At 40.1% G+C, this 25,568-nt stretch overlaps 1 protein-coding gene across 1 annotated transcript in view; it reads left to right on the forward strand.

Moving 5' to 3' along the window:
* The window catches only part of large1 (LARGE xylosyl- and glucuronyltransferase 1), a 128,974-nt gene extending 112,903 nt beyond the window's left edge, over positions 1-16,071 (forward strand). Inside the window, exons 11-15 of the mRNA XM_042403196.1 lie at positions 1,192-1,355; positions 8,971-9,249; positions 9,430-9,576; positions 12,590-12,785; positions 13,872-16,071. Coding sequence (XP_042259130.1) covers positions 1,192-1,355; positions 8,971-9,249; positions 9,430-9,576; positions 12,590-12,785; positions 13,872-14,069 — 984 coding nt within the window. The 3' untranslated portion in view covers positions 14,070-16,071. The remainder of the gene's footprint in view (positions 1-1,191; positions 1,356-8,970; positions 9,250-9,429; positions 9,577-12,589; positions 12,786-13,871) is intronic.
* Positions 16,072-25,568: the final 9,497 nt, after the last annotated feature.

Consider the following 25,568-nt stretch of genomic DNA (forward strand, 5'->3'; position numbering starts at 1 on the left):
AGTGACTCGACCCTTCTTGTCACTGTTGCAGGGCCAAGCGGTACACCACAGAGTGCAGTTTTGATGTTGTCTTTGTTAAGCCAAAAGGTAACTTACAACAAATAATGCTTCAGTAGCAGCCTTATTTTTAACAGCAGGTTTTGTAAAAAGCGATTTCTGGGCCTTCAACCCCGATTTCACCTCGTCAACTTTCCTTGCATGGATTGCACTCTTCGGGGGGTAGCTGTCTTTGAATTTCTGGTGGTTAGTGTTGTGGTGCCGCTCTAGATTTCCTCTTTTAGACAGTGCTTGAGTTTGCTGGCACAACATACATATATACTTGTCTTTCACCAAGGCAAAAATAAATTCCTCTTCCCATTCTGGATGGAAACTGTACATTTTTGTCTTCTTTCATGCAGCCTCCGCCATGCTAGCTTGCTACCTCAAAGGCTATCACCAGCAAGTGCCATATATTGATGTTTGTGTCAGTTAATGTACTGGTTCTGGAGAGAGAGGTGCTTGCAAAACTGAACATTGATCAGGCATAATGTATTTGTGTATTTATTTTTCTCTTATTTTCAGGAGCTACAGGGAAAGTCTCAAAGGTTTACCAGTCGATCGTGATCGATGCGTTTGCAACCACTGTTGTAGGACAAGCAACAATGTTGTCCTTTTGTTTAATGTGTTGCAGCCATTTGTAGCTTACATTTTTAAGGTTTAAACATACACTGCTGCTTCAGAGGAAGAATTTGCCCCGTCCATTCAAATGCCACAAAAGATGCTGCTGCTTGCAATCATTCAAAATGTAACGATAATGTATGCAAAAGGAGAAACATCATGACTAAACAAGAATGCAAACATACAGATTTGAAGCAGCAACATGGCAAATGACTAAGGGTGTGTGACATCACATACAAATCTTTCTTAATCTGGCAGCTTGTATCAGCACATTTTGAACACTTTAAACCTTAAAAATGTGAGATAACAATAGTTTGATGAACCCAACATCATATATACAAATATTATAATAACCCTGGTAAAGTGTGGAATATATGAAGTGACAAATTATCTGTTTTAGTCATATGGTGATCATTGCGCAGAATGCAGTTTTTATACAGCATGTCAACAGACTCTGATGTAGCCACATACTCAAGGTTAACTTTCTGGTCCATAAAGCTTTCTCACTGTTTGTGTCCTCCTCTCTATCTGCAGCTCCAGAAGACTCTGTCTGAGCTGGACGAAGATGATCCATGCTATGAGTTTCGTCGAGAGCGATTCACCGTCCACAGAACACATCTCTATTTCCTCCATTATGAGTACGAACCCAGCTCTGACAACACTGATGTCACCTTAGTCGCCCAGCTCTCTATGGACAGGTACTGTTCTACTGTTCCTCTAATTATTTATTAACCTTCCCTTACATTTAAATGGGGTGCTCTCAAAAACTGCCTAACCAAAAGTTAACCCCCACTTTCTGCAGCAGGTCTTTATATGTGGTCAAGTGTTCAGGGCTTCAAGTGCTCTACAAATTCTATTGAGTAGCCAAGTGGAGGGTGTCATTTTATGCATAGATAAGGTTGGATAAGAGAGAGTTGGAGCTCTTCCCAAGCTTGGATGAGCAACCACTTCAATAAATATTTGGTTCTTGTAAGCCTGTGTACATAAACACTTATGTATTGTAGTATTGGGTGGGGTGAGAAACATCCAATCATAGAGCTTAAAATGCTATTATTTGTGCCACTAACAGCAAGCAGAAGCTAAAGATTACACTTTGTAGGAAGTGGCTCACTTTCTGAATCAGGGTTTCAGACTTTCGGATTCAGTTTGGGATGAAATCAATAACTGTAGGGCTCTTGAGTATCAACATATTTAGAGCTATCCTCCATGCATAACTGATGGGAAACAAAAACAGAATTTGAAATGATAAAATCTGATGGCCATGACCTCAACATATAGGGCCCTATTTTAACTGTGCAGGTGCAATGACAAGTGCAGGGTGGTGGGTCTTGGACACAGAACATGTGGATGTCTCTATGCACACCTGCTGTTTTGGTTCATGTATGTGCAGCAGCGCAAAGTACAAAAGGGTGACTATAGATCAGTGGGTGTGGTGATTATTAAATACTCTCTCAGCTAATCACATGGATCACACTGCTCTCATAGCTCTGAAACAGCTCAGCCAGTAACAGTTAAGCATGATAACGACTGCTCAACAAACGGAAAGCTTTTCTTCAGGAAATGTCTGTGGAATGTCCAGAGCACCACAGCATGAACACACATCACCACAGATCTGCAGCCAAAGACAGATGGACAGTCAGGGACACTGGAAGTAGGGGTGCTGAGGGGGCTGCAGCACCCCCTGCTGGCAGGGGTTGTAACTGCAAGGCAAAAAAGTTCATTAAACACATCAATAAAAAAATATTTTTGAGAATAGGATTTTAACATGAGCAGTCATGTACTAATACATAATGAACATGGTTGTTCGTTAAATGGTTGAATTCCACCCTTTAGTTATTTTTAGTTTTTTTTTATGATATTTGATTTCATTTTAGAATATTCAATGTCATTTCTGTGTATCTGATGCACTAACACAGAGCATGTAGCTAGGCACAAAGGATCACAGATGTTAGTGACCGGTAATGATGGGTTAGGACATAGAAAAATATGGACGTTAATAAGGACTTTAATATGGACGGTTTCTGAAGAGCGGTTTTAAAGCTCAAAGTGGGCGGCTTCGGCTGTCGTCATCTTGGCACTGCCTGACTCCGCCTAACTCCAGGCTAATCCAAAATGAGCAAAAGAGGTGGAGCTGAGGTGAAGCCAGGTTGCTGAAACAAGCCACCTAGCGACTAGCGACCTGTCACTCAAAGTGGTCACGTCCTTAATCATGCATAACTTTACAGGTTAATAAAATTTAAACAGGTGAGTTATAAAAAAAATTCACCCCCTGTACAGTTGTCATGAAAGGGGAAATAGGCTATAGAGACCAAAATGTTTTTTGTACCAGGCTGTAAACATTTATTTCTGCTGTAAAGTTGGGTATTTTAACATGGGGGTCTATGAGGATTGACTTGCTTTTGGAGCCAGCCTCAAGTAGCCATTGGAGGAACTGCAGTTTCTGGCACTTTCGTATTGGCTTCATTTTTCAGCCATGGAGGTTGCTGCTTGGTTAGGTATCACTAACCAGTGCCAAAAGGCAAAAATCCTCACCCTGCCAGAAAACAGCTGTCACAGATCTGGTAGTGCAACATACTTCGAATGAGAGTAAGAGGATGTCCCTGTAGTGTGGAGTTGCGTTTTGGAGTGCATTCTTCAATTAATGTGTGTGTGTGTGTGTGTGTGTGTGTGTGTGTGTGTGTTATAGTTTAAGTTCTTTGTTCTGTTGCTGCCCGTATAGCGTGCCTGTGGCTCAGTCAACAATAAATCATATTACGTCATGATACATCATATCACATTTTGTGAGCGAGACGTCAATACCTGAATAGCTTTGACATACAGCATGTCGGTGTTCAAGTTTGCTGTCCGTTGTAGTGTAAAATGTTCTAAAACTGGTGTAAAATATTGTTGGCCATTGAAATTAATACAAAAAATAATGAATGTTGTGCAGCATTTAATATGGCATCATTTCTCTCAGCACCCCCAGTTCTGACTGACTTCCAGTGTCCCTGGATGGAGTTTGATTTTCCTTCAGTTAGTAACTATAATAACAAATACAAAAAAAAAAAAAAATTGATGAAGCTGTTTATATGATTGCATCAGACCGAAGCTATTTCAGCAACAATTCTAATATATCTCACATCGTAAATGGTCACAGTCTATGACACAAAAGTGTTTGCATCGCAATATATTTCAAGAATAAGACATTAAATGCTACTTTTGCTAAAAAAGAAAGTTGGAAAAGAGAACCAATCAGTCTGATGTGTGTAAAGGTGTGCATGTGGTTATTCTGTAGCAGCCTGATGTCAGGTGGTTTAATGAAGGTAAACACAGTGAACAGCCGTGTTTAATGGCACTGCGCTCTGGTGCAGTATTTCTCTAATCAGAGGCTGCAGATTTATCAACATATGAGTCCTGCTGCCTTCAGATGCTGCAGGGATTTAATGAACTGAAGGAGAAGCTTCTCATACCGTATAAAGCAGCTGTGGACAAGAGATACTGTAAGAATCACTCACATTCATTGATAGATCAATGCTGATTTACTGACTTTCCTGCTTCAACCACATTAAACATTTTCTGTATCGATTTCGGTTGGAGTGTTTAATTGAAATAACTTCTGCCTCTCTGCTCTGCGTGTGTGTAGCTCAGCCCCACCCTCGGTCAAGCAGACACATAGACCTGCAGCTCTTTATGCATCCATGACATAGAGACAGAGAGCAGAGCGGAGCAGAGGAGAGAGACAGAAACAGTGATGTAACCTGGTCGCTATGCTACAAGTCCAGACCTCACACTCTGCACACTGTTACTAGCTGGGGGCTACACACCCACTACCCAAAGGTTGATGTCCTGAAGCGTCCAGAACACAGTAAAATAATAAGAAAAGAAGTACTTACAGGCAGGGGGCAGGGTCTCTGAAGATAAACACATTGCCACACATTTGTAGTGGGTCTCAAGTGATGATTGAGAAGGACTATTCAATTCAATTTTTATTTATATAGTGCCAAATCATAACAAAAGTTATCTCAGGGCACTTTCACAAAGCAGATCAAGACCATACTCTTCCATTACTTTTGTATGCGTCTACACATTGGGTTTTTTTAGGAAAATCCTGCTTAGCATACCTTTATAATATAAATATTTAAATGATTAATCTGCACATTTGCTACACGTTTTTAGTTTTCTCTTCTTCATAAAATTACCAAAGTGTAAGCGGATTGATGTTGCACCAGAAAGAGATGTCGTTCTGAGACATATGTTTTCAATCTAGGACCAAATTTTAACTAAAATACAACAACTGGCTTTACGCTGCTTAATTTGAACAAACCTCTCACCTGTGCACTCTGCACTGGTCACCAAAATACCACACAGACGGGCAAAGTGAGATTCGAGGTCAGCAAAATACCAAACAGTCAGAGCACTGCTTGCGCTTGTCATTGCGCCTCCACGAAAATATATATCATATTGTTAGATCATTCAGGAGACTCTCTCTTTCTATGCTGAGAAACTTTTAGGATATCATTGACAGGTTGCAATTAATCATTGACCAATTTGCAGCTGTGTTCTGTCATTCATCACACAGATACTTCCACTGCTTGCAAAGTTGATAGCTTCAAGGGGAAATTGTGAAAGTGCATGCCTTCATCTCTAATTTGTAAGACTCATCATATTGCCATTATTGTGGAGTGCAGAGAGGAAGAGGTGCAGTTGAATTGAAACCAATTTTCATGGTGCAGCTGTTCCCAGCCATGTTGAATGTTTCCTCTGCCTCCACTGATATTTTTCCTATCCAAGGTCTTTTCCATGTACATGAACACACATGAAAAGACTCTTAGCTCAAATTGTAGATGGGCAACTAAGCAGGTTTATACTTCATGTGATGGAGTTCATTTACAAGCCATGAAGCAGAATGGTTGTCAGTATTCTACTAACACCATGCTGAGACACAATGGGGCATATTAACAGATCTGCAGTATCTGATGGGCCATACCACGTTCAGCTTTTAGTGGATTTGAAACACCCCACTGTCAGATTTAATAGAGAGCATTATGTTAGTTGTGAGGATACAAAGAACATCCAGGGATTTTTACCATCAAACATTATCAATCTGCCATTTATATGCTAATGTTGCAGTTTGTTTCATTGTTAACAGTCAGCAGGAGTATTATAAGCACATTTTTGCAATGAGCATGGTGTTTTTCCTGCTAAATTTGAAAAGTCCATATATCCATTAGTTCTGTGCACCTGCTACCTTTTCTCTTTCTCCTCTTCGTAATGGCATTGCAGGGTTTTCTGCCAGAAAAGTTGTTAGGTCCAGCAGAGGACCTAACAGAAATAAAATCCATTTAAGTGTTCTCAATACCTAGCCAGACAACGGATGCTACAATTACAAACTGAAAGTGTCTGCTCTGTGACCGTCCATAGCAGCAGCAGCAGAGTCACAGCACAGAATCGCAGCACAGAGTAGCGGAGTTAGACATCTGTCCTCCCTCCTGCTCTCTGCTGTAAACACACGTAGCTGTTAGCGAGCAGCTGCTCTCATGTCTCCACGGGTCTCAATGCTTGTTTTCAACAGAAACTCTCCGTTCTCTGTTTGCTCTTGGTGTGTCTCTCTACGGATGGCAGGCGGGTTGCTCCGGTTCTGGTTCTAAGCGGCAGTTGTCCTCTCCACACAACTACTTCCCTCACTTTTCAACACTTATTAATTGCATGTCTCTCTGGGACAGAAGGTGTTTTGCCCTCCAGGAAGGCAGTTCGGAACAGCTATAGAAACACTACTACCTGTAGATGTTCTTGGGCAACGCTTCATACAAACCAGTTCATTCCAAGCATACTTTGACTTTAACAGTACTGTTTGCAACCATCTTACCATGGTATTAGGAGTAAATACTGTACAACACATTTTGCAACTGAAACAAGTCAATGCCAAGTGCTGGAAGTGGATTTAAAGCTTGAGGATTATCAACAGTCTCTCTAATGATAGTTGTCTTTAACTGCAGATATTCTTAAAATCTACCAAACTCCATGTCCATTATCTCCACCTCAAGGACCCGTTGTAACATATGGTTAAAATGAAAGATGTAACAGCTTTTCTCAAGACAAATCATGAATTTTGAGATCACCAGTAGAGTTAATTAATATGTCAAAGTTGACAGAATTGTTTCCGCTGCAGCCACCCCCCCCCCTATTTCTGCCTTCTGACTGAACAAATATATTTGTTTTTAGTGTGGTTAATAAGGTTGGGGATATTGCATGTCTGAAAATGTTCTCTGCTTGCTGTGTTTGAGTTCTTGCTGGCTCAAGGATGGTGAAGGGGGCAGAATAAAGCCCGGAGGTGTGGAATTCCACCAACAAGACTGTCAGCCAGGCTGCTTGTTTAGTAAGCATCCGATCTCAGCAGAGTGGAGAGATTCATCAACACATATTGAAAATTCCTGCTGATACCATTGTAGCAAAACAAAAACAGACTGATTGCTCTTTCAAATATGTTTTAGACATCCCACAGGCTTTCCTAATGTGCTACGAAATGTAACCGTCGACACAAAATAGTTTATCTAATCTAATAAATATTCACAGTATTTGTGGAGTATGTTCACTCTCCCAAAGGATTAAACCTTTATATTTGAATGACCACATGGTTCTTTAAATCCACCTCAGGACAAACAACACTTGAGCCCTGTTTAATATTGCCAGTGTGGTGTGTGTCCTGCTCAGCTATATATTATTGTGGAGTGTGTGTAATAAGCTTTGCCTCCTCTAGGGGCTGCTAGCTGGCTTAAGACTTTGTCTTGTTTTAATGAGGCCCATGCTGTGGAGGGAAATATTGGCATTCCAGATCCAAAACAGTGTCAGACACTCAGCAAATAACACAACCCCACCTTCAGATAGAATACCAAATGAATTTACTGAAGTAGAAGCATGCAGAGTAACTAGAAGGCGAAAAGGGAGTGAGAGGAGGAACTTGGGTTATGAAATCAAGGCATACAGGCTTGAGAATTTGAAATATTGAAAAAATACCTAACTCGGTAAAGTGAAAAACAATGACTCTTCATTCTAGCTTCACCACTTTACTGCAGATATTGTGTATTCAGAATGAGTGACACTGAGCAGAGGCCAGCCTGACCAACAATGTTTTTAAAGCTCAACTCTTCAAAGAAGTCTCCCGCTAAGCCACGGTGCCTCAAGCTTTTCTTAACGTAACAAATATCAAACAAATATCAGTACCCCATTTGCATATCAAGTCCAAGGTTGAGTAACTCATTATTTCATATCTTAACATAAAGCAATTAAAGCTGTGGGCAATAATGGCTAATTGTAATGGTAATGTTGTGTCACGTCTCACTTTTTAAAGTCACAAAGAAATAATGGAAACAGGAACAACTGAAAACAGCTGCAGGGCTCCATAGTTTGCAAAATCTTCTAGATTCCAGATAAGTAGCAGCTACTAGAACACAAACATCCTGTCTTAGAGCATGGATGCTCTGTCCTGTGTGTAGAATTGGAATGATTACTGCTTCTGGTTAGGACTGGGTATCGAACCTCCTTACTGTTTCATTACAGAACAAAGTGTGTCATGGGTAGTATTGTGTATCGAAAATTGTCAGGTAACTAATGCTTGGTCCGATGTTTAGTCTTGTTTTACTTATTCTTTGCTAATTTGTAGACTGCATTTCATTAAAGAAATGTTCTTATACACCAGCTTGTGTTAAAACAACATTAAAGAGTAACTCCACTCTAGATTTTGGAAGGAGGAAAACATGTCTGCACTCTATAAATCTCTTGAAAATCTGACCACACCCAACATCACAGTTGGATGTGGTCAGTTGTGACATGCTGTTTCTTTTTGTAGCATGGAACTATAATGTCACTCTACATCACTAGAAGTTAGTCAGATTTTGTTAAGAAAAAAAAAGATCCTGTCAAGAAGTGTGTCACTATTCCTAAGTAGTAGTGAAAATCAAGTATTATATTGGCACTGGTATCTAAAAATGTTTTCTGATTAAGGTGATTTTTCTGTAATTCTGTAAAAATTTCAAACGATGTCCAGCCCTACTACTGGTATGTCATGAAGTAACAAAAGGTAAGGAAACAAGAGAAGAATGTGTTTGATTTCTCAGAATTACATTATAAGTTATCTTGTTCAATCAAGTTGTCTAATCCACACAAGTTATTATCTAGTTTACTGATGATAGTGTGCTGTGTGCACAAGATGTTATCTAATATGTTGTTTACAGAGCATATGGACCTTGTGCACATTTGTGGGGTTTCCCTATGAACATATATTGCATAGTAATAAACATTTATGTTGCCACTTTGCCTGTGTTCCACCCTGTGCAGGCTCCAGATGTTGGAGGCCATCTGTAAGCACTGGGAAGGCCCCATCAGCCTGGCCCTGTACCTGTCAGACGCTGAGGCCCAGCAGTTCCTTCGCTACGCTCAGGGCTCAGAGGTGCTGATGAGCCGCGGGAACGTTGGCTATCACATCGTCTACAAAGAGGGACAGTTCTACCCGGTCAACCTTCTGCGAAATGTAGCCATGCGGCAGGTCAACACACCCTACATGTTCCTGTCAGACATCGACTTCCTGCCCATGTACGGCCTCTACGAGTACCTCAGGTAAGAGGAGAAAGAGAGATGGAGGCAAACCAGCCATGTCCAAAGTGTTATTAACACCTTTAAAATAGGCACTTAGGTTTGTGAAACAAGTTTTTTAATGCATTTTTAATGCTCAATCAGTCTTTTTCTGAGCTCTTGTACATGTAATAACAACATAAGCCTCTGTGTGTGTTTTTGTAGGAAGTCAGTGGTGCAGCTAGACATGGCCAACACCAAGAAAGCTCTGGTGGTTCCAGCCTTTGAGACTCTGCGATATCGTCTGTCCTACCCAAAATCTAAGGCTGAGCTGCTCTCTCAGCTGGACATGGGCACACTCTTCACCTTCAGGTGAACCTCCTCTCTGTTTTTGTCTTCAGATATTCATTCAAACAATATACTACATTAGCAAGTTTCATTGCTTCCTCTGTGGTCTGATATATATACCGATTCAGCTATCCTTACTCAGTCCTCAGGACCACATTCAAAAAGACCCACTGGCAATTGTGCTGAGCTAGCAATACATAAAACATAAAAATCCAATACAATTGAGAAAAGATAATAAGCAATTAAAATGAGTGACAGTTACATTAGGGCTTACAGTTAACTTGTTGGAATGTTACTGTAAACACATTTGAAGGTGCTGTTTCCTCACTGAAAAAATATGCAAATACATGAACATTTCAAATACACATATTAACAAGAAACATGGCTTTCTACTGAGAATACATACCCTACTTGAGTGACATTGAAACATATTATTTCTCAGAGACAAATCTTATATTCTCAACTATTAGGCCTATCTATTCAAGTACCTTACTTAAGTGCAATTTTGAGGTACTTGTACTTTACCCGAGTATTTCCATGTGATGCTACTTTCTACATTTCAGAGGGAAATATTGTACTTTCTACTCCACTACATTTATTTGACAGCTTTAGTTACTTTTCAGATGAAGATTTGACACAATGGATAATATAACAAGCTTTTAAAATACAACACATTGTTAAAGATGAAACCAGTGGTTTCCAACCTTTTTGTCTTTTGACGTCTTACAAAAAGCAGTGTGTAGTCGGGGTCACATTTCACATGTCTATGAGTTGTTAACAGCTCCACCAAATAGTGATTTTTCCCTCTAAACTTCTCACATGCTTTCATTTCAATAAATGTTCAAATGATCCAATATTTCAGCAAAGATCAAAGATTAGAGAAAAAGTCCAAAAACTGAAAACAGATTTGTGTATCAGAACTTTGTTTTTTCTTCTTCTCTCTCCCATTAATCATCTCACCACCCCTCAGATTTATCTGCTGACCCTTTGGAGGGGCCCGACCCCTAGGTTGGGAACCACGGGACTAAACTAGCTAACTGTATATAAAGTAGTGTAAACTAGCTCCACCTCCAGCAGCTACAACAGTAACATGCTGCTCTAACACTGATGCTTCACTATTAATAATCTAATGATGTCATATATAATAATATATCAGTCAGAGGGACCAAACCACTACTTTTACTGCAATACTTTAACTACATCAAGCTCATAATACTTATGTACTTTTACTGCAATACTTTAACTACATCAAGCTCATAATACTTATGTACTTTTACTGCAATACTTTAACTACATCAAGCTCATAATACTTATGTACTTTTACTGCAATACTTTAACTACATCAAGCTCATAATACTTATGTACTTTTACTGCAATACTTTAACTACATCAAGCTCATAATACTTATGTACTTTTACTTAAGTAGGATTTTTCATGCAGGACTTTTACTTCTAATGGAGTATTTTTACATTGATATATTGGTACTTTTAGTTAAAGGTATACTATGCAGGATTTTTTGGGTGGTTTTTATAAACACAGCATTCAAAGTTGACCCTTCCTCCCCCGAGCAAGAGACAGAGAGAGCAGCAGTGGTCGAGTGAGCTAGAGAGTGAATGAAGAGAGTGAGCAGCGCTGGCGAGAACAAACCCGGTGACTCAGAGAAATAAAATGTTACTTTCTAATTGTTTAACAGTAATTACATTCTAAAGCACAAATAAAAACACCCACACCTCTGTGCAACCCTGCGGGAATGTGCCGCATTGCTCTGTTCTGTGTGTGTGTAGCTCAGCCCCGCCCTCGGTCAAGCAGACACACAGAACTGCAGCTCTTTATACATCCATGACACAGACAGAGAGCAGAGCAGAGCAGAGGAGAGAGACAGAGACAGCCATGTAACCTGGTCGCTAGAGGTTACATGGCTACAGGTTATTGGCCGGGGGCTACACACCCACTGCCCCAAGGTTGACACCCAGAAACATCCTGAACACAGCAAAATAATAAGAAAATACAGGCAGAGGGCAGAGTCTTTGCAGATAAATACACCACAACACTCTTCTAGTGGGTCATAAGTGATGATTGAGAGGGATTACTTTTGTATGAGTCTATACATTGTTTCTTAGGAAAATCCTTCCATAGTATACCTTCAAGTAAAGGATCTTCTTCTTCTTCTTCTACCACAGCTAATGACACAATCGTGACTCAAATGAAACAGAATTAGCAAGAATGATTTTTTTTTAAAAATGAGAGAAATAAATTTGTTTTTAACAATGTCTCTCTTACGGTAGGCAGCGTGTTGTGTGGATTATCCATGGTAGTAGAGACAGGAATTTCTGCAGGGAAAAAAAAAATTCTAATGCTGTGAGCACCATTAACTTCACCATTCCATTCACCTTCACAGAAGAAGCAGAAGGCTCATAGACAGATATCTCAAAACCAAAACTTTCTGCATGAACTGACCCTTTAAATTGATTGTTACTTCATTCTGAGTGGGATGAAATAGTAACCAGTAAAATATTGCACTTACACATTCACTTATCTCACAGTACCAGTGTGAGATGTACCAGGAACACACAGCTCCTCTGACACCTTACACTGTGGACTTGATGCCAGTAAGATTTTTCTGTACGTTAGGACAAGCAGGTTGCTCGTTTTTCTCTGGTGTGCAGGCTGTCAGACTTCCTTCAGTCACACTAACTTGCTTTGCCTGCCTTGAATTTGCAGTCAGTAAATACCTCTTTTATCTTGACGGTTGGTGGAGAAAGAAGTGTTATGATGGCACAGACAGAAAAAGACACCACACAATTTTTTTCCCCCCCCCATCAACAACAATTTGGTCTGCAGTGTGAGGTAAACAAACACTCTATAAATAACAAGATTTTTAAGAGCTTCATTGATCCAGGTTGTAACCCAAATGCCACCTAAAATTTTATAAACTATAAATCACACCTCTCACAAGGATTGGACCAAAGCACATGAGCATGGTTCACACTCCTTCCATCAAAAGTTTGATGAAACCTTTTATTTTTTCTCCCGCCAGGTACCATGTGTGGACTAAAGGCCATGCACCAACTAACTTTGCCAAATGGCGGACAGCCACCACGCCCTACAGGGTGCAGTGGGAGGCCGACTTCGAGCCCTATGTCATGGTGAGGAGGGACAGTCCTGAGTACGACCGCCGCTTTGTGGGCTTCGGCTGGAACAAGGTGGCTCACATCATGGAGCTGGATGCACAGGTAACTGACACACCTTCACTTTATCCAGCTTTTATCTGTCTAAACTGTCGGCTTTATGTCTTAGTATACTTCTTCTCCTTGCTTGACTTTCTGCCATTCTTGAAAAATAAAAATATCTTAAAACTAGATAAATGTAGTTGTTAAAGCTGCAGACAGTCAGCTGATCTCTTCTGTGGTGTGTTTGATATGAAATCTGTGCATCACACATTTACTGTACAGCAAACGCCCCTGTAGACATGCTGCTGCAGAAAAGTCGGCATGCATCTAATAATGATTAGGCTTTATTATTAAAGCTTTATTAAATTGACTTAGGTCAAGTTTGGCAGAAGTACTCAATATCTCTTTTTGGAATGACATTCAATGAAATGCCATCTTATAATGAAATAGCCTCACTGGCCCTGTCAAAGTAAAGTGAGTCAAAGTAAAGAGACTAAAAGTCTTGTAGGTTAGTTTGAGTATAGTGTGAGAGTTCAGTTATATCTGTGAAACTCGGTTGCACCATACAAGTTACTTACAATGTAGTGTTAACTATAATGCAAAATGTATACCTCCTCTAAAAAGGGGTGAGTCATGCCTTATTTACTGTTGTCTTGCTAGAATAATGAAGATGCTAGAGATGATAGAGAGACAGGAAAAGTTTATTTGATATTTAGGATACACTTTGTTGTTGACAGACTACATGCTTTCATTTATGATGACACTGACATGCATGCTCTGTGTGCTGTACAGTGTTACTTCATGCTGCATTTACCTGATGTGTGGATTGTCGCTGGCACCACTTGGTGTCATGGAACAGGAAGTTGTAGGCAGTTTAGGTGTTGACTGGTAGAAAGCTTTACCCTTAAGTGTTGAATTTTTCAACATGAATTTTTTATTCATGTTATTTATATATTTATAACCAAATAAACATGTGGTACAGCTGTTTTCATCTTGGTAAAATAACTGGATTGATTGAATTACAACAATTCATGCATGACTAGCAGCATCTGTCAAAGGTTAAATGTTCATGCTTTAACTTTATATTTGCAGTATGTTGTGATAAAGAAGCTGTAAAGCAGCACCACTCAGCCACTTCTCTCTCTACAGGAGTACGAGTTTGTGGTTCTGCCCAATGCGTACATGATCCACATGCCTCACGCGCCCAGCTTCGACATCACCAAGTTCCGCTCCAACAAGCAGTACCGGGTCTGCCTCAAGACCCTGAAGGAGGAGTTCCAGCAGAACATGTCGCGGCGCTACGGCTTCGCCGCCCTGAAATACATGACTGCCGAGAACAACAGCTAACCACCACTGCAGACCCTCACACCCCCAGCTCTGAACTACTGACACACTCCACGGGCTGGGGAGGGGGCAGCGCAGGAAACAGACAGCCCATGTGGGGCCATCAGGATACTTTGAGACTTGAGTTTCTCAGACTTTGTTAGAACGTTTGACCCTCAAAATGGAACTGCAGGGGTCTTTATGTCCGTACTTTGACCTCTGCCAGGATTTAAAAGCTGTGAAAGACCATATGAGTGACTGCTGGGCCTGAACCCCAGCTGTGTGTGCCCTGACAGACAAACAGGAGGCAAAGAAAGCAGACATTCAATGCCTTGCCATATTTGTAAGACCAGTGATAAAGTTGTGGGCTAGGTGTAACATTATGTATGTATGCGTGTGTGTGAATGTACTTTCAGGTAGATGAAAAGTGTGACTGTGTGTGTGTTCCTCCAGGACGGCGCTTAGCAAAAAGCTTAAGGAGAGCTGAAGATGTGAAGCATTGTGGGCTTACACTCTGTTTGCACGCTGCAAAGACGAACGCCTTCCAAGTGCCATGAAGTAACACAAAGCAGCCGCAGTTTGACAAACAGCAAACTCCGACTCAAATGCAAATCGTCACCAGGCGGCGAGATAAGACAAAGCGGTGAACGTGTCCACACAGATTTTGAAAATCTCATTGTGATGAGTGACACACACTCAGATATTGAGGCGGCAGCCAGGCAGCCCAACATCTGCTGTTGCTTAATTTGTTTCATAGCTGATACAGATCAGAATAAATCCTCCTCCTCGTATGACAAGAGAAGTTAAGTGCAAGGATGGCTGGAGGTCGTCCACACGGTTGATATTCAGGGTATCTCCACATCAGCCTGAGTGCGCCACTAGCAATTCTTTCCACTGTTTTGTTACGACGACAGAATCTGACAGCATCTGGTGCAGTGTGTTGTTTTTTCTTTTTTGTATGTGTGTGTGTGTATTGTGCGGTCTGCACAACCACACACAAACTCAGACCCACTGGAAGTGAACCCCCCCCCCCCCCCCTCCTCCCTCCCATACACTGTGCAGCAAAGCACCAATCACTGAGCTCACTGTTTACTTTTCTTTCCAACAATCCACATTATTTATCAGTGTGTTTACAGCCCTGATGGGTGGAGCCGCCGTATCTCCCCGTGCACCGTCAGGAAGATGTGAGGAGGACAGGAAGGAGAGTTTTAGCTCTGAAACAGCATTTCTGTGAAAATCACCCACTTACAGTCAGGAGAGTCTTTCTTTCTGTCACTCTCTCTCTCTCTCTCTCTCTTTCTTTCTCATTCTGGCCTCTAGTTTCACAACATTATAGTGATATCACCTAAAAACACTGCAGCGGTGTGTGTGTTCTCCTGTTTGTGTCGCCACACACTGATGCGGGTTTGTTATGAATATTCTGCCTTCTCTCTTCAGCTGTTATTAGTGTAGTAGCTCCTGTGACAAACAACAAATCTCTTCCCCTAGACAGTCACTATAATATACTGATTCTATATGATAAAGATATCATCAGGATGTATGTTACTACATGATAAGATACATTAAAAATGATGTTGGATATAGCCATGAGGTATAAATGCAATACAGATAATAGAGAAATATCACTAAACTTACTGTAGGAATATGTTTAAAAATGGCAGTGATGTTAGAAATTACATTAAAAAATGTACAATACTGTAAGTCCTGACAGGGTTATTACAGGAATATTATACTGGTTATATATGATTGTTCCATGCCAATCAGGTTTGACTTGACTCCAGTCCAGAGGGTGTTAATGCACCTGAAACCATCTGCTGAGGTAGTTTGAACAACTGAATTTAGTCTATCGCCAATGATACATTTAGACGTTTTTCTTCTTATATACTGTAGATAGATAGATGTCAAAGAAAAATTGAGTACTGCTTACATTTTTAATGTAGTGTCCTGCGGGTTTCATGCCAGAGAAAAATAATCAATGAAGAAATTGCTAGGGCTGCAACTAACGATTATTTTCATTATCGATTAATCTGGCGATTATTTTCTCAATTAATGGATTGGTTGTTTGGTCCATAAAATGTCAGAAAATTGAGAAAAATGTCAATCACTGTTTCCCAAAGCCTGAGATGATGTCCTCAAATGTCTTGTTTTGTCCACAACCCAAAGATATTCACTTTACTGTCATAGAGAACTTAATAAACCAGAAAATATTCACATTTAAGAAGTTAGAATCAGAATTTGGACCTTTTTTTTCTTAAAAAATGAATCAAATTGATTAATTGATTATCAAAATAGTTGGCGATTAATGTAATAGTTGGCAACTAATCAGTTAATCAACTAATGTTGCAGCTCTAGAAACTTCACACCGTCGGATGTGGTTGAAAGCTCTGGAAAAAGGCTCGTAAGGGGAGTTGGGATTGTTTGTCAAACTAATGTTTTCAAGACCTAGAAAGCACAAAAATGCAACTGAAGACGCAATCTGAATAAAAGTTTTCTACCCCAAGGAGTAATCACAGAGTAACATACTGAGTGCTGAGGAGATGTCTCTGATCTTTAAGATGTATTTTTTAGGAGTTTTCCCCCTCAGATTCTTGTCCAGCCAGGACATCAGGTAAACATGATTTGTTTCTGTGGAAGCTGAACGATGTTGGTGGTTGGATAATGGTCTTTCCCCCCCCAGCACATACTGATGTAAAACTAGAGGTCTCTCTCTCTCTCTCTCTCTCTCCCTCTCTCCCTCTCTCTCTCTCTCTGTACAGGATAGCTGCAGAAGGGCTTGGTGCAGTCACGCAGGTGTCTGTGTGTGTGTGTGTGTGTGTGTGTGTGTGTCTGTCTGTCTGTCTGTCTGTCTGTGAGTGAATAAACTGTCTGATTGTACATGTATGTTCAGTATGCAGATGTGTGTGTGTGTGTGTGTGTGTGTGTGTGTCTGTGTGAAGTTTGACTCTGTGTGAATGTGTGTGTGTGGTTTTTGCAGGGCTGGGGAGGAGCTGCAGTGTGGAAGTAGGACAGTGCTGACTGATGCTGCTACCTGAATAAAAGCAAAGAGTCAAACACTAAGTTGTTACTGTCTTTCATCATTTCTTACTGCATGAATAGCAATTTAGCCTCATGAACCCAAAGTAAAAGGATTCATGGAAGCACTCACTGATACATCTCACGCACGCACACACACACACACACACACACACACACACACACAGCAGAATAGTACAGGGGTGTATTTATAGTTGCAGAGCTTACCACCTTTCCATTTTTGTATGTCAAAGTCAGTTTTCTCTTCAAAGGGAGCACTGCTCAGCCTATGAAAATAGGTGTATGATCTTTCTGTGTCCTGGAGGAGCTTCATCAAGTCTGAAAAAATAACCCTGATGATGTCATAGTAATGTCATCTCAGCATGGGCCTGGAGACTATACATTTATCAAAGAATGTGTTTCAAATTGGAAGTATGGAGTTTGAAAGACTTGGGAGTTCACCAGACAGTGAGTGTCTAAGGAAAAAGGCTTCTCAGATGCATTATGGGAAGTGTCAGATCAGGTTTCTGGGGTTTGACCCAATTTTAGGGACTAAAAGTTAGGATATCTCTGCCTTTACTGCACAGTTTTGATCATTCTGTTTTAAATCTGTGCCTTGTATGTAGTATGTAAGTAAGTAAGTAAGTATTTATGGAGGTACAGTTCTTAATGATTTTGACAACACTAACCTGTGATATTGTATGTTTAAATGTTGAAGTTATTAGTCACTGTTATAATCTTTATACAAGCATACTGAGTCACTTCGCATGTGACTTGTAAGCCTGTTCCAGCAACAAACGTGCATGTAATGTGTGACATCCCCTCTGCCTTTTGCTTAAGAGGTTGCTTTGGCTTCTTGGCTCAGGAGCCAGAGGGCAGGGTTGGAGAGGACATCAGGGAACTACCTGCACCTGGGTAGTTTAGGCCTCCAGCCTATTTAGGTGTCTTCTTGTTAATGTCTTTCTCTTCCTTCCAGGCCTCCACCAGCCAGATGGGTTAGACTAACATTATTAAACTTTATATTAAGTTAACAATAAATATAATTTTTATAAGCTATATTCACGTGTGAATCCCTTCTTTGTCACTGACTCTGAGCCAGTTCGTGACAAATGGGGGCTCGTCCAAACTTTTTGGGTTAAAGTCTAGCCTGAGTGTGACAAATGAGGGCTTTTTCTTTGGTAAACCTTATCCTTTGTAAATTTGATTCAATTTGGCTTTTTGTAGGATTAGTTGTTGGCCTATCATGTTTAAAATCTTGGGTATGTTGTGATATCCATATGGCATGTGTGTAGGCCTTGGTAGCATGCCTACTGTTGCCAATGTGGAGGGGTTTCACACATCAATCAATCAGTCAATTCAATCAATTTTTATTTATATAGTGCCAAATCACAGCAAAAGTCATCTCAGGGCTCTTTTCACATAGAGCAGGTCTAGACCGTACTCTTTAATTTATAGAGACCCAACAATTCCCCCATGAGCAAGCACTTGGTGACAGTGGGAAGGAAAAACTCCCCTTTAACGGGTCAAATCCTCAAGCAGTAAATATGAAGTTGTATATTATTTTCTTCCCTGAATTCAGGTTTTGGGGTAGGAACTGTTTGGTGGGGTTTGGAGTGGAGGAGCAGCACTTGTCCCCTGTTTTGGTTTTAGTTACCTAACTTTGTTTTGCCTGTTTTAGTTCAAGTGCTTTGAATCAGGTAAGTGTTGGGCCATTTGAACTGCAATGACTTGGTTGGGAAAGCCATTTTTGTTGACCCATTAATCCCCTGTAAGGTTTGGATGGCTTTTTCCCAATAGGGGATTGGTCATGTAAATGTTTAGTGTGGCTGCGAACGTGGGTAGAGCAGTTTTCTCAGGAGCACGTCCCTGGCTGCAGAGAGGTCGCTGGTTTTCCAGTTACTTTTCTGCCCCAGCGGTTTGCAGTGCATTCTTGTTGCAGATAGACAGGGTTGGGGAGGGTCTGGATTTGATGGTGGCTGTCCCATACCTTGTGTTGTATTTATGGTGCCAGCACTTGTGTTTTAAAGTATTTTTGGGGGAGTTTGTATTTGTTGCCCATAGGGGGTAATAATGGCTTGTACTGTGCCAGTAGGATGTCTGATTTTCTGGTTTCCCTACTGCTAATCTGTGGATTGTTTTTTTTTACCAGAAATTTACACCTGCTTTCCAAAATCTGTGAAAAAAGACACTGTTTCATATTGTAAGGTGGTAAATGCAAGGAACTAGCCCATTGAACATGGTTTGGTGTTGAGTGAGTCAGGCAAGCCTCAGGATGAACAGGTACCCAATTTGGTTCTGGACTTGGAACTGGAACTGGACTTGTATTACAGTGAGATAGTTACCTTTTGTAATGTTGAGTGTCACAACTTTGAGTCTGGCAACTTTGGTAGAAGATGCTACAGTTCATGCGTCAGTTTGGTTTTGGTTGTGTATGAGCTTTGGTCGTGTAGCAAGGTCCTCTTTGTGTTGGTACGTGTGTCTCAGGACGTTTTGGTGGCTTGTAAGCCTTGGTGCTTTTGGTTAGAGGAACCTTTTGTATTGTTACTTTGGTTTAGTGTCTTCAATTCCAGTTTTGTGGTTTTAATAGCTGGGATTTTGTAAGGACAAGGCATTGTTGTTTTGTCTAGTTGCAGACAACCTTGTTGGACACTCGAGCATACTTGGGGTCATGGGTTAATACCACTGACCAGGAATTCTCACCGTTCCCTGCAAAAATCCATCAGTGTTTTTAGATGGCTGTTCTTACAACCTTACATATTGGACCTAACACTGATATTTAAAGAGGTTTTGTTCCTGATGCCGTCAAATGCCCTTGTATTTGTTTGCTTATCCCTCCGTTTCATCTGTTCTTCCTATTCAATCTGCCTCTTAATTTGCTCCTAAGGATCCAAGGCTGCTGAGGTGGGACTGGGTGATGGGTTGAAGCAATGGAGGATGTCAAAACTATTTGGCTGAGATGGTTTGTTTACGTTATTGGTGCACAGATATTGACTATGGAAATGCAGTCTGGTAAATATAAGTCAAAGGAAAACATGAGTGTCATCAAATAATAGTAACATAACTTTGTAAATGTAAGATTTAAATGGTTGACATGAACAATAGCCTGTGTTTGCTTTAGGATTCAGTTGGATGGTGGACCTGGAAGTTTTTAACGTGGAGGGTGTGACGTCCCCTCTGCCTTTTGTTTAAGAGGTTGCTTTGGCTTCTTGGCTCAGGAGCCAGTGGGCAGGGTTGGAGAGGACGTCAGGGAACTACCTGCACCAGGGTAGTTTAGGCCTCCAGCCTATTTAGGTGTCTTCTTGTTAATGTCGTTCTCTCCCTTCCTTCCAGGCCTCCACCAGCTAGATGGGTTAGATTTTGGTTTTGTTTTGTTTTGCTTGCACACATCACATACTTAATTCATCCATACATTGCGTTCATGATTGATTTAACTGACTAACAGTATTAAATTTTAAATTAAGTTAACAATAAATATAATTTTTAGAAGCTTTATTGACATGTGAATTGCTTCTTTGTCACTGACTCTGAGCCAGTTTGTGACAGATGTGATTACCAGAGGGCAGTGGCATGTAGTGTTGTAAAGCTTCTCAACATTACACCATGAGGTTTCATGGTTCAATGCACAGGAGTCCTTGTTTATTCCCTCTTAGACGTGTGTTTAACCACCTCCTAGTTTTTATATTAGCTCATTGTCAACAAATTATTCTTTCAAAACAAACTGCTTCCTTAAAAACCAAACATTAAAAAGCCTTTATTGCCATGGCTACATGAATACAAAACCAACAAGAATTGACCACACACACTGCTTGTCCTCGGAGTCAAACAACCACACACACACAGACATGTAAAACCTACAAACAGATCTCAGTTAAACCAACAGAAAATCCGATGCTTTCTGCACCTGATACAATGAATGAACACATGTCCAATAATAGTGCTGAGATCATACAGTATGTGAATATAAAGTAAAAATTGAAATGAAAATATAAAATGACAGGTCTGCATTTTAATAAATGTTTCTGTTCAGTGAAATAGAATTTCTAAAATAAAAAAGGAAAATCACTTTATTTTCTTGATTATCCTTGTCTGAAACTATTGGAATATTGTACATGTCCAGCCTCAGACAGGGACACTGTCTTATTGATTTGTTTTGGGTGTTTACACTGTATTTTATGATTCCCATAATTTCCCAATAATTTCTTTTCTGTAGATTCATAGGAAAGTTCCCGAAATGGACTGTCATTGGTTCTTATCATTGCTAAAAATGGAAACTTCCAATTGATTCATTCAAATCAATTGCAGTTTTATGTAGTGAGTCATTTGGTCAGTGCACAGCAGCTCAGCTGAAAAAGAGAAACTAAAAAAAACAGTTGTAATTTACAGACAAGCATACAATACAACAAATACAGAGAATAAAGTGTCCAATAATAAATTAATATGAAGTTGGGTTTGAATGGTTTCCTGTCAGTTTTTCCCATCATTAAGATGTTTTGCTCTGGAAATCAACACCTGCTTATAACCTCAGAACATACTTTAGTCTATATTTCCTTATAATCAGTACCAAATTACATGGTTCTTGCCAGGAAACATCATAGAAAGTTATTAGGTTATGGGACCTGTAAAGTAAAATGTCACCAAATTAGCATATAAATGTGTGTGTGTGTGTGTGTGTGTGTGTGCGTGCAGGTGGGCGGACAAGCATGTGTGCATGTGTGTGTGTGTCTCCTGCCTGTAGACCTGCTGTGGGGATGTTTCAGGATGAAGGGACAGTGGGCTGACCTGACTCTAAGTGAATGGAGAGCAGGGAGAGCGGAGTGCCCAGTTTATCTGCTCCCTGGTGTCTAACTGTCCCCGGTGAAGCCGTCCCTTAACTTCCCTTTAATGAAGGTCCCACGACACCATTTCTCTTATCACAGAGGCTATTAAAAGTTTTAGAGGAGCCGCTCATTAATTCAATTTAAAATTTTATGCATGAATTTCAGCTGACTTTCAGATGATAAATTCAGAGGATTGGAGGAAGTTAGCTTTGCAGTGATGTGCTGTTGCCTCTGTTACCAAAAGGAGAGATTTTTGAAGGTGTAGCTGCACCTACAGCTGTTAGCTTGTCAGAGGGCAGTTAAACTAAACAAACTGGAGAAAAAGCCACATATTGGCCAGAGATTACCTGTGATGTTGGCCAGATAGAGATCAAATAGTGACACACGTTGCCTCTCAGTATGTTTCCTTATTACCCATAACCTCCACATTAGAGGTCTGTACCTGTACCCACATCTTTGAGATTCAACCCAACTGAACCCAACTTTACACCCACAACTATATTTTTGGTACACATTGGCTACACTCAGTCTCTTCCCTCTTCCCACTGTGCATGATGTATGTATTTGATACACTTGACACACATGGATGCAGATGATTGGCACAGACCAAGAGAGAAAGACAGACCTTTTTTTATAGATTACATTTTAAAATAACCAAACCTAACCTGAGCCCAAAGCTTTACACAGCATATTATCATATGCTCCTCACACAAGCTTGGCAATCTAGAACTAATCGAGTTCAGCATGTCCTAACCCGTAAGAATCTAGTCTGAGTCAAGCCTTGTCCAACAGTTTAGCAGCCAGTGGAGTTCCTCCACAGCCTTTTGACTTCTACAGCTACAGAAGCTGCAGTTCCTTTGCTCAGAGGAGACAAAGAACAAAACATCATACAATTCCATACTTACAGGAACAACAACTTAGTTTTAATAACATTGAACATCACTAAAGAGAAGTCTGACAGGTCAAGAAACAGGAGCTGTCAGACAATCAGACAGGTTGGAAACAAACCAACAGGTTAGACAAACTTATTTCTCTTCAGAGAAAATGAAGGTGAACATTAAAATGATTACATAAACTGTCTGCTGTACATATCCATCACGGTTTTTACAGAGCCACTTCCTGCTTTAGCTTTGACCTACTGTACTTACTGAGAGTTTTCCTGTTCAACAAATAAAGTGGTTTAGATCATCTGGATAAACCTGGTTGGTTTCCAACCTGTCTGATTATCTGATTGTTCATGTTTGTTCTCACGTCCAAGGAAGACCATGAGATGTAGGAGCTTGTAAGTGGACCTTGAGTTTAGATGTTTTTTGGCAAATTATTAGTATAGTTTCCTTTTGTAGAAAGTGCACCAATCAAACAGTAGAAATAATATTAAATATGTTCATGAAATCATGAAAAAAGATGAAGCAGCGTCACTCCAGAGAGACCAAATCTCATCACCATCTCATTTATTCACAGAACTCCACCTAAATTCAAAAAGTAATTCATTCAGGACCAAACACTAAATGTTGATTGGTCATCTCATCAACATACATAAAGGAAAGAAGCACAGGGACTCAGTCCTTACTCTCCTGCATTCGTCAACCGCTGTAAACATCTTTTTATCACTTACATATACCAGTACGTTAATTATTTATCATAGTTGCCAGATTGCATGTTGCAAGTTGTGTTCTTTTAGTTTAGAATGAGAAAATGGAAGTGCTGTCTTTATGTTCTCTAGAGGCTGGTTGAATCTTACACCGAATCATGGTTCCATACTGACACCCAGTGGTCTTTTAGTAGGCCCCTGTATTCTTTAGACATCAAATCAAGTTCACAACTGCAAAATTTAGTGCATGCTTAACAAAATATAATAGAAAGTCTGTCTACGGCTCTATACAATCTCATGCAATATAGTACAACAGCCATGCAATAAATCCTACATTCATAATAATAAAATGTTGTTGAATCAACTCCACAGTCATTTTGTATCTGTAATTAGTGGTGCTGTTTTATTATTGCATCACGTTAAACATGTTTGTATGAGTCTGTTGTCATATGCAAACAGGAGTGGACAAAACATCTTCCAAGATATGGTGTCCAGTTCAACACCAAAAACAACTTGTTTTTATGAAATTATTTAATTTCATTTGATTTGTCTTGTGTAATTTACTTTGATATCATTTCATTTTATTTCATTTTTTAGGAGGACTCTTAGTATTCATTCACTCTTATGTCTTATGTGGTGTGAAATCAACCTTTTTTCCTGTTTTCACACAGAAACTATATCTCAAACAGCCTCTGGAGTCAAATCTTGGTCAAGTTTGACAAGTATAAATAGAATGATTTTTAAGCTAGACCAAGTCTAATGTTGTATGGATGGAGTAAGATCAGTAATATCACCGCTTTTGTGTTTTCATAAAAGTAGGTTTTAAACAAAGACTTTTACTTCAATGTCTAACACTTTTTCACAGCTAGAAGTGCAGCAAAAACTGAGAATCAGATGAAATATTATCTTTTTTCAATGTCTGAATATTACTTTCAGTCCGCTATCTTTTGTATGGCTTACAAATGCTTAAAAGACATTTAAAATGCATCAATCCATCCCATCCATTAGCTACTGCTTATCCTTTAGAGGGTTGCAGGGGGTCCCAGCTGACATTGGGTGAGAGGTAGGCGATACCCTGGACAGGTCATCTATCATCACCACTGTGCCCTAAACAATAATGCATGATAAAAAATTAGGCTAAAATTGAATTTAAATGTAGCTTTTATTGACTAAAACTAATATACATTTTTGTCAAAAGATAATCAGATAAAAGAAATCAGGTACCAAAATAAACACTGGCGAGTAGAATCTTTTTTATTGCTGATGGGAATGCTAACCAAATCTATGACATGAATGATCCTTTAAAGAACACTGGGTGGACCAATCAGGATTTACTGAGATCTGTATTTAAGAGTACTTAAAGAGTAGGATGCTCATTTGTTTCAAACAAAACTTTATAGAAGGAGATCTCTACGCTCTAATCTTTTCTTTCCAACAGTGCCGGATTGTCTGGCAAGAAGGAGCTACTGAAATCAGTTTAGGGAAGGAAAACACTGAAAGAAATAGAACACACCCTGTGTTTTAAGAGAGGGGAAGTTGCCTCCAGAGTGAGAAACCACCAATGGAGGATGAACAGCAGCTCTGAAACTAGCAGCTGAGGGTTCAGCACCAGCGGGTGTCACTGGCCGTCTTCCCTGGTGTGATGCTGGGTGCTGTCTCCCAGAGGGCCGAATGCAGTCTCCTCACGTAGAGACATAATGGAGATTGTCTGGAGCGGGCCAATTGAAGCAATCAATCACAGTCTGTAGGCCCTCTCTCATGGACAGCACAGCTAGCAGCAACGTGCACACTGTTTATTACCAAAACCAACCCCTTCTGTTCCTCTGACATCACATCCCCTGGCAGGACAGGATTACCACTGATTTTTAATAACTGTGTGTGTGATCTTAATCCCATATGGGTACCTATCATTTGTAAAATACAAAGGGAAACACCTTTCACACACTTACTCACACACACTATCAGGACATGCTGTACCTGCATTCAGTGTTTGAAAAATTGCTTTGACATTTTTGAAACTGCTGTGACATTTTATGAATATCTTTTAGTGCACAGAGGCTGCTGTTCTTTGTTACTGCTGTGATTCTGAGAACTGGCTCACAG

Source organism: Thunnus maccoyii, chromosome 23, assembly GCF_910596095.1.
Source record: "Thunnus maccoyii chromosome 23, fThuMac1.1, whole genome shotgun sequence".
Taxonomy (NCBI): Eukaryota; Metazoa; Chordata; class Actinopteri; order Scombriformes; family Scombridae; genus Thunnus; species Thunnus maccoyii.